General features: G+C 40.0%; 1 protein-coding gene across 1 annotated transcript; it reads left to right on the plus strand.

Annotated features, from left to right (window-relative positions):
- The first annotated feature begins 812 nt into the window (after positions 1-812).
- Positions 813-8818, plus strand: odr4 (odr-4 GPCR localization factor homolog). Its single transcript, XM_070845051.1, has 14 exons — positions 813-870; positions 1187-1290; positions 1650-1766; positions 1877-1969; positions 2597-2703; positions 2786-2822; positions 2972-3115; positions 3226-3321; positions 5753-5800; positions 5944-6063; positions 6155-6269; positions 7850-8053; positions 8493-8546; positions 8707-8818. Exons 2-14 carry the CDS (start codon positions 1192-1194, stop codon positions 8775-8777), a joined length of 1305 nt encoding a protein of 434 aa, XP_070701152.1. The 5' UTR covers positions 813-870; positions 1187-1191; the 3' UTR covers positions 8778-8818.
- Positions 8819-10524: the final 1706 nt, after the last annotated feature.

Below are 10524 nucleotides of genomic sequence, written 5' to 3' on the forward strand. Positions count from 1 at the left end.
TACATACATACAAACTATAAAAAACGAATTCTCATATCAATGCCTCTATCGTGCCTATTTTGTTTCCATTTTAAAAACCACACTAACATTTTAAAAAAATTGAAAGAATTTCAACTGGGGTCTATCTTGACAAATCGACCATATAGTTGAAGTTTAAAAACTATATACTCGCACAGAAGTCTTAAAACTACATCCGTTAACATAACAATTGTAGTGTTAAGATATTGTGAAACCTTAAATTGGTAACACGTGGGGACCTCTGCTGGTCACTGTAACAACACTACTTGTCTCCAGGATAAGATATTTCATGTCTAAATGAAAAGAACGAAAAAGGGTTTTTTTATCTGACTGTTTGTTACCGTGGCGTAGATCCTGTGCTTGCTCTGTTACACTTTTTTAGTACGACCATTCAACCCTCTAGGCTTTTATTTTGAATTTGCTACACTTCCGCTTCCGCTCTGCCACCGGCATAAGTAAAACAGGACGCTCGTTTTTGGTTTGGACACAAACATGAAACAACAAAAACCACGTGACTTCCGTTTTTGTTTTAGACCTTTTTTTCTTCAATCAAAAACCAATAATGACAAAAGGATTTTGGCTTTTGTTTTTTGATTCTGACACCAAAAAAGGCTTTTCCATTCTGGTTTTGAAACAAAAATAGATTTACGGTTTCTTGTTTATTTTTTATTACAAACGAATGACGGATTATCCGACGATACCCGCACCGGTGTGTGATTTGACCGTTTAATCCAAACACACGACGACAAACGCATGCGACGGAAATACGTCACGCCATAACGTCATAAATGGAGTTTTTCCTTCTGTTGTGCTGACGAGCCGCTGCTAGCTGTCAGAGCTGCCTGCCTCCTGGTACACACTTTACCGACCGCTTTACTTTGAACTGTTTTGAGTTGCAGCGTAAGACAAATGTAGTGAATTAATATCAGACAACTCGCTAAAGTTAACGTTTCGCTTAAGTTTTACGTGGTTTAATAGCTTGTTGCCTTCAATTCAGTCAGCACCATTCAGTCAGCATTAGATAAAACTAATATCAAGTCTGCACCCTTTTTGTTGTGTTTTATTCTACTGCGTTCCATATGCTACTCTTCCATTGCTGATTCACTGATAAAGAGTAGCTCCACTGATGTTTGTGTCACCTCTCCATCTCTCTCCACCCGCTCCTCAGGCACTATGGGCCGTGGCTATATAGTAGAAGATGCGGTCGAGGGATATCTGTCTAAATTATGTGAGCAACAAGCAGGTCCAGTCGCAGGCCTGCTCATTGGACAGGTAAGATCACAGCATCCGTCTGTGTGCAGTGCGGGTCATTGATCCTGTCCTGCTGTGTGCTTGCCTTCTGTCTCTGAATATAGAATCAAACAAAATGACACTCACTGTGCTTCCATACAAAATAAGCTCATAATGTAGTTGGGAAACAGGAACTTTACCTGCAGCTAAGGCCAGGCCCATACAAGCTGTGGAGAGACATCTGTTCAGGGTGTCAACACGCTAATATATCTGTCGACTAGTGTCATGATTGGTTTGATGTACTGGAGGGCTGTCATTTCATAATATATACCACGTGGAGGAGTTTGTACTGTGTGTGGAGTGAAGAGACAGTAAGTGATGTTAATAATTACATATTCCAGAGCTCGGTCCAAAGGGAATTTGTTGTCATGGCGACACAGACACCCCAAAGGGAAGAGTCTACAGCAGCAAGTCGAAGCTCTTTGGACAAAGAGTGGGTGACTGAGCACGCTCGACAGGTAGGCAATGTAGGGCTCTGTCCCAGTACACACTCGTGAAAAGGTTAAGTGTTGTCAGACTTTTAAACTGTTGTGGAGTGTTACAGTTTACTGGTTGTTTGTTTTTTTAGGTGTCCCGGATGCTGCCTGGAGGTCTGTCTGTACTGGGAGTCTTCATCATCGCAGATACTGATGGCAAGGACACATTAACCACACTCCGACAGGTGGGCGTCATTGATACGTTGTTCATGTACACGATGCACACACTCTAAAATCTGCTTTAAGCAGTTTTTGATCACTAGGGGCCAGAAAACCCGTCCGAGGTTTCATTTCCAATACTCACACTATCGTAAAAAAAGTTTGGATCTGTGTATCCTTAGTTTATGGTTAAACAAAAAGTATTACAGGCCTATCTGTGCAATAATGTTGTGAGACACTTTGGATAACACTCTGAGCCAGTCAATGGCAAAACTTTTAGTCCACAAACTTTGATTGGCACAGTTGACCCAGACAATTACATTACAGCCATTGTAGCTTGTTAGCAGCGCAATTACAGGCGAGGTGATTTACAAATTAGTTCCAAAACTTGTTGTATTTACCTGTCATTTCAACAATATGTAAAAGTATGGCCAAGGTTTAAACATGCTACAATTATCCTTCAAGTGCAAAGGGAGAGATTTCCACAATGTAGGAGCCACAACCTCAAAAGCACAGTCCCTTTTAGTTTTAAGCCTGGATCGAAGAGTGCATACCATCTGAGAGGATATGTACACATGACATTTGCCTTTGTTGTGTGCTTGTGCATGAAGTGTCTTCTCTCGCGCTGATCCATGTCCACTGGCTGTGTTCAGCTGGTTTTTGCAGTGGAGAACGTGATATCCTCTGAGAAGCTGTGGAGCCCTGCAGACGACGACATCACAGACAGCGTCACACTGCACGTCAACCCCAAAACCAGAAAGTATCCTTTGCACAGCCTTCTCATTGGATCAGGTAGCTACGAGAGAGTGCATATGAATATTTTTTTTTTAACCCCACGTCAGAACCGTCTGCAGGACCTTTGACATCAAAGATCTCAAGGTTAGTTGACATCTTTTCTCTCTCACAAAGTCACATCTTCCATCTGCAGGAAATCCTTATTCCAGTGCACATTACCTCCAAAAGTACTCCTGCCCCTTCATCTTTTCTATTGTGTTTATCAATCATATCAATGTCATTGGCTGTTCTAGAGCATGGCCAAGCCTGCAGACTGGAAGTACCAGTCAGGTGTGTGTTCCTCTTGGAGCATGGTGTCATGCTGTTTACATGTGGACATTTTGGTTCCACTACCTGACAACAGAACTGGTGCAGAGAACATGGATGCATGTCTCAAGGTTAGCACACACACACACACACACACACACACACACACACATAAACATGCTCATCACTCACTTTTCAGGAACTTGAGTGCAAACGTTCGTTTGTTCACCATTTGTTTCAGGAGGGACTGAAAGGGTGGACACGCCAGATTGAAAGTGGAGTTTGTCTGATCGATGGAAAAAAGCTACCAGCGGACACAGAGTTCACAGGTGGACAGGTTGTATAAATGTTACCATCACTGAGGAAAAGTGCTTATTCAGTAGTGGGACCAGCAAAGGCACATTAGAATGAAAAAGTAAGATGCTGCTGACAAGAGCAGCAAGTGACCAAGTCTCCGAGTGACGGATTTTGGTCCTACTTATAGGACTAGAAGTCTAAAAAAGCATTCTATCAACTTTCCAAACTCAGGAGATCATTTCTATCTCTGGCAAAATGTAGGAGAATTCCAGAGGGGCTGGTTTACAGGCAGAGACGGAGAGATGTGAGCGCTCAATTGCAATGAGTTCATTAAAAGATCATTTTGACAAAATAATAATAAATAATAATTTTTTAGACTTATTATTGTGCCTGCAGAGATGTCCTCACAACTTCCTTTTTTACTGGGATAATTCAGCAGTGTAATAGTGATGATTCTGTCAGAGCAAGCTACTTCAGTAGTCAGTAACTTTGATTTAAACCAAAATAATTGGGCTATAATATTTAACTGCCGAGTTAAAAAGTTCCGTCAACATGCAGAGCAAAGAAATTAAAAGATGTAAGGGGTCGATTGGATAATTTCACACAACATAGTCAAATTATCTACTATTTTAATTTACCTATATGCTCTATATATTTTTATAAGCCATGAATGGCATTCCAATTGTGTATGCTTTAATTGCAGTTAACATAACACCACCAAGCAGTTCAGAATGGTTTTGGTGGGGAAAAAACATAGACAAAAAAAACAAAACCAAAATACTCTTATAAAACCTCTTCCAAAGAACACAAGGAAATCCATAAATTCACAGTGAAAAACATTCTTGAGGAACTTTTATTTATTGATTTTAAACAGACAACCCAAAGTTAATTCATAATCAGTTAAGACAATAAGATTTCTACTTAAAAACAACAAAACAATTTGTAATCACTGCTCTAATTGTCCATAGAAATACTAAGAGGGAAAATACTATGAGAGTGTCATAACACAGCAACACCACTCTCTTTCTTAGCAGTTTCCTTTTCCTCTGTTTAAGATTTGTGTGTACTAGCAAATGTTGTGACACCACAAGAGATTTGGACTGATAGAGGTAAAAACATTGTGAACAAAGACTGCTGTCACCTAAAGATATGTAATGGACGATTTTGATTGGCTGCTGGGTGTCTGTGATAATGGACACCTGTTAAGTAGTTCCGGTGAAACTGTCTCTTCATTGATCTGCATTAATGCGCTGGTTGGAGTAACTATAGCAACAGGGATGCAGTCTAAGCCTCTGAGCCAAGTTAGCTAGCTAACAGTGATTGTAACGCTGGTCCCTCAGCGTCTCATTAATTCCTGATTTTGGACAGCTCGAACAGCATAATCCTGCTTATACCACGGTTATTTGCTAAATAAAAAAATAAGACTATTATTAAGACGGCCATTCTCCCTTACTTATACCATGGTCTGGGGGAATATCTAATTGGCTGCTGGGTGTCCATTAAAAAGTGATGATGGAAACCTACCACGTAGTTCCAGTCAAGCTGTATGTTCGCTCTTCTAAAATAATGCGCTGGCAATGTTAAATGATAAATGATTACCATGGCAACAGGGCCGAGTCTTTAACAGACATTTATTTACCGTAAAATCTTTTGAAGTTATTACTTAAACAAGCTAACATGGACAAAGTGACTTGGATGCAGCGAGAAACTGAAAAGAAAAGACGGAACAAGGAGTTAACATCGGGAGAAGTCAATCAAATTGCAGATGAAAAGGATGAGAAACAACAAAAACATGGGCAGTCGGTACACCGAGAGGCTCTTCCTTGCACAAAAACGAATAGACTCCAACTTTGAAATCTTAATGAGACTCTGCAGGGATTTTATGCTGTTGTCCAGTCCGCCAAGGCAGGAGGAGAGTATATATATATATATATATATATATATATATATACATACATACACACACACACACACACACACACACACACACACATATATATATATATATATATATATATATATATATATATATATATATATATATATATACATATATATATATATATATACATATATATATATATACATATATATATATATATACATATATATATATATATATATACATATATATATATATGCTACTTGCAGGTTGTGTGTCTCCATCTTGTGGTGTTCAGAGGATGAGACACTGAACAGAGGCTCAGACTGTGTCCATGTTGCTATGGTTACTCCAGCCGGCGCATTAATTTACGATGAACAGACAGTTTCACCGGAACTACTTAGTGGGTGTCCATTATCACACCCAGCAGCCAATCAGAATCAAGTATTCATCCAGACCATGGTTCTGAAAAAATATATAGTGTACTAAGAAGTACGTGTAACTGCAATAATGATTTTAACTCGTTCTCTGGGTTGTGTGAAAGGCAGGAGCGTAATTCTAACCCACTCTGTACAATATTTCTCTGTAGAAGAGGAATATGAGACAGACATACACAGCTCAGCTGCTCATCACACCGGTAAGACATTAACTCATTCACACTCGCACATGCACACACACACACACACACAGTTGTCATAACAACTACCAGTCAAAAAAAAAGGTACCAGGTGACCATGGATGCAATGAAGCTAATAAATCATGCTGACTGTTGTGTGTTAGGATGAGCAGAGGCTAACAGATGTGGTCAAGCGATGTGGAGGCAGTGTGTCAGTCAGAGGAGTGATCCACAGCCGAGCTTACCTGCACAGTAACAAACCAAAGGCCAGAGTGGCAGAAAAGGTAAAGCGTTACTTCACTGGTCTATGTCCAATAAAAAAATTTAAAAAAAGAACTATCCATAATTTTGTTGTGAAATCTTCATTGTGGACAGTTGCTGAAAAGGGATGTGGTTTCTGCTGTGGCCACAAGGGTTAAGTTGCTGCTAGAGGAGCTGCTGATATCAGAGGAGGAGAGCAAAGGAAGCAGCAGAGACAAACAACAGACAGGTATATATACACACACACACACACACACACACACACACACCAGAGCGTGACCACAGTTTGCTCCAGCAATCACATGCTTTTGTCTACAGATAGGGTTTACGGTCAGGGTGGTGGGTGGTTTAGGGTCAACCAATCACAGTGAAGAGGTAGGATGTGTGTGCTGCTAGGAACATCTACAGTTGTGGCCAAAGGATTATTGTACTTTACAAAACCCAGTTTGCCAAGAGTTAAATACAAGTGCAACAGTTTTGCATGAACAAGAAAGAGCGGGAGATAAACATGCATCCTGATGGACAAAGTTAATATACAGGGTTCACAAAAAGTTAGGGATATTCGACTTTCAGGTGAAATTTATGGAAAATGTAAAAAGTTAATGCTACAGTGATATTATATCATGAAAGTAGGACATTTAAGTATCAGCATGCAATGGTAGTTTCTTCATCTTAAACAATTTATTGAAAGAAAATCTAACAACAGTGGAGGGTAAACGAGGGTAAACGTAAAATTGGGATGTGGCCAAAGGACGTCCACTCCTCTCCTTTCTGTGACTCTTCCAGTCTCTGTATCTCTGTTGCAACCTCCTGATGACACTCTGTGACCCTCTAAGCTCAGTGGACACTTCTGTCTGAGGACCTGTTTGAAGCCTCCAGTGTTGAGGTGCTGCTGATGGTGTCGTTTTGGTCTCATGATGTCAGAATGTGAACAGCATGATGAGGAGGACTGTTTAAATACCAATTCTAACTGAACCAGGAAATGTATTGGTGGTGGTTCATACTGAAATTTCACCTGAAAGCCGAATATCCCTAACTTTTTGTGAGTAGTGTAGTTCACTTAATATTTTGGAATTGTATAGCACTGCAGTTGTGAAGCCCCAACAAAACTTAAGTGGTCTGCTGTGAGTAGCAGTTTATGGTGGCCATTATTAGTTATTATTAGCAAACTTCAGTTACAGAGTCGGTTCGCTGACTTAGGACTCCCTGTACTGATACGACTGTTACAAGCCAAGTGGCAGGCTCTGCCATTTGTTTCATTTCTCTGTGCATTCACATAGACAAGGGCAGGTACGCTAGCACGTGTTAGCTGATGTTAGCATTTTCACTGGTCACTGCACAATCAAATTGAACACTGAGCAAAGTGGACGTACTTATTCAAATGAATGAGGAACAAATTTCATTTTCCCTTGGAACTAATTTGATTCAGAATCAGAATCAGAATCCCCAGGGGGAAATTGCTTTTTGTTACACACAGCTCCAAAAGAATAAGAATAAGAATAAGAATACACTTCAAACACAAAGTAAAATATAAATATAAATATATAAAAGTATGAATAAAAAAAAAAGTGAGTCCAGAGTCTTATAATAATAATAATAATAATAATAATAATAATACCACTACTAATAAAAATATATAACAACATGCACAATCATAGTAAGGCGCTGTACTATATAATACCAATAATACTACTACCACTAGTGCTACTACCAACAATAATATATAACAACATGTACACTCATGATGTAGTTCAAGTCATCTCACTCCTCTTACTGCACTACCACCGACTCTTTGTGTGTCTCTTTCAGAGCAGTTCTGCCTCCCGCGTCGTATCTTCTGTCCCGTCAAAGTGAGCAGGCCACTGTGCATATGTGACTACCAGTTCAGTGATGAGGGCCTGTCTGAAGTGACTGACAGGCTGAAGGAGATGCTGGACCTTGTGGCACCTGAGGAAGACATAGATACCGGGCAGGAAATGCCTGCTGTAATCCTAGAGAGAGATGTTGCAGCAGGTAGGGAAGTAGTGTGTGTCGGCACAGAATCTACCATGAATCTACCGTGTGGTCCATGACTTCAGTTTATACCAACACCTAGTTTTAATGTAGAGTTACTAGTTTTCATTCTCTTTTCTCTTATTTGTTTTAATGCTGATAAGAATGATAATTTGGGGTTTTGCCATAAAATACAATGTTTAATGTACAAATCTTTATGCCCACTTGCATTAACCCCATGTGGACACTTAATGTATTTGTACTTTATTTCAATAGTAGGCAGTGGAAGTTTATATTGAGATTGGCGAACAGTGCTATTAAATTAAAATATATCAGGGAAGAAATGGGTTTAGTGGCCTGGTGTATGTAAAGGTTGGTTTTAGCTTTTACTGCAGTTTATGTCTATATTCTACAGTATATATTATTGTAGTTTATGAAAGGGTGTGTTCTGTGTTTCCAGAGCCCACTATGGAAATTGTTGAAGCATTGGAGCCCAGGAGAAACAACTACGTTGGTAAAACACTTGCTACTGTAAAAACTTTTTGATTTGGAAAGACTCATAACATCACTGTAACTAAACCAGCAACACTTGTTTTTAATTTGTTACAAGTTAACTCTGTGTGTGTGTGTGTGTGTGTGTGTGTGCACTGTCCTCTCTCCCCTGTGTCATTTAGGTGTTGCCATGGCTATTGCTGTCTCCCTACTTGCCACTGCTGCCTCAGTACTGTATCTCAATGACGTATAATATGGAGATATGCAAACACCAAATAAAGTATTTGTGTGTAACATTGCTACACAGTGTTTTTTGGTTTGATCAGAAAGTGCAGAGTAGTAAAAAAGATAAATGAGGATCATTAATTTGACTGAATACTGAATTAGTTTTTTAGTGAGCTCTTCTGTATTACCTTGTGATATTTTCTATAAATTATGTGTGTTATGAAATGGATTGCTTGAACAGTTTATTCAAAGGGAATAGGTTTTAGTAACGATCTGGTGGGGACTTCACACCCCTTGAAAACCTTGTTTTTCCTTGTTGTACTTCTCACCTTGCTCCAGTGATGGACAGGTGCAGTTCAGGACCTCGTGACATCACATTTGGGCGTAGCTACAAGTGCATTAAAGCACATTTCTGACTACACTTCTCAGTGGTGCTGGGTGCAGCCAGGTCGGGAATGAAACCTTCCACTTGAAAGGGCGGCAAAACACAACTTCTCAGTCTGTTTGAAATGACACGTTAAGCCTTAAAACTGCAGTGCTGCTGCTATAAGATCAATTATCATCATTTCATTACATTATCTAACAGGGACGGATGGCTTCTATTCATCCATCTGTTAAACGTGACCACAAGTCTGTACAGACATAACACTCACCCGTTCCCATTCTGCATCCAGATGGTCAGAAAGGGAACATTCTGTATCACTTACTGGTTATTGATTAATCAGTTGATTGTATTGACTAAATGCTCCTACAATATAAAATGTAGAGCAGAGTGTGAGGGCAGGAGAGGACAACAGCAGACAGACAGAGAGAGAGAGAGATGAGGACATGAGAGGAAGAAACAAGAACTGAATGAGAGGGATGATGAATTAAGGAAGAAAGATGTGATAGAAGACGAATGAGTGAGGGACAGAAAGTTGTCCTTATGGTATGTTTTCCCCCTGTTCATTAAAAACTACCACGGTGACATACTCAGTAGAATAGTATAGACGGACATATGGGGATCCACACCACCCTCCCATGCCAACCTGCCAAAACTCCTCGCCGCCCCGTTTCAACCCCATGTACAGAAAGCATGCTTTAGGTCAGCCACTGGTCCTGGCCCTCTCTGGTTCTGGCCCTCTGCTCCGGGCCCTCAACCTTTAAGGCTACTCTCTCACTACTCGTCTCTCAATCACTGTTTCTCAATCAGTGCCATGTTTGTTCTGTGAGGAAAGTGCCTACATAGAGGAAGAAAAAGAGGACAAGAGGAAGGAAGAGAGTTAAAAACAGATCCATGTGTCTGAAACACTTCTGACAGCTATGTATCCCAGAATGCTTTTCGCACCAGCCAGCAGCAATAGTAGAAATGGCGGTTTCCAATTGTTATGTTACAGGATGTAGTTTTAAGACTTTTATCTGAGTTTATAGTTTTTACATTTCAAATCTATGCACGATTTGACAACATACACCCTACCTGAACTTTTTTAAAAAAAAAAGTTTTAAATGTGTGTGGTTTTTAAAGCGGAAACAAACGAAGCAGCGTTGTGTTTAATATCATATTTGGTTTTTATCTTAAATGTATATTTTAATGGCGGTAACTGGAGTAGATACGTGTTGATAGCTGAGATGAAGACGTCATCAAGTCCGCTGTCGTTCCAACTGCAGAGTGACGTCCTTCCGTCCTTCCGTCCTCCAGAGTCCGAATTTCTAAGTCCAAACTTGGCGTACTTGGTATTGAGAAACGGGCTCCACTTTCCTCACTAGAGGTGGAGTTTGGACTTGGCAGCTTACTG

The sequence above is a fragment of the Pempheris klunzingeri genome, chromosome 15 (assembly GCF_042242105.1).
Source record: "Pempheris klunzingeri isolate RE-2024b chromosome 15, fPemKlu1.hap1, whole genome shotgun sequence".
Lineage (NCBI taxonomy): Eukaryota > Metazoa > Chordata > Actinopteri > Acropomatiformes > Pempheridae > Pempheris > Pempheris klunzingeri.

What these genes read in the sequence shown, in the direction of transcription:
- odr4 (XM_070845051.1), top strand. Translation starts at nt 1,192, where the DNA reads ATGGGCCGTGGCTATATAGTAGAAGATGCGGTCGAGGGATATCTGTCT. An exon ending in CAGAGTTCACAGGTGGACAG is followed by an intron (nt 3,322 to 5,752) that starts GTTGTATAAATG and finishes ATTTCTCTGTAG; the next exon opens with AAGAGGAATATGAGACAGAC. An exon ending in AGAGAGAGATGTTGCAGCAG is followed by an intron (nt 8,054 to 8,492) that starts GTAGGGAAGTAG and finishes CTGTGTTTCCAG; the next exon opens with AGCCCACTATGGAAATTGTT.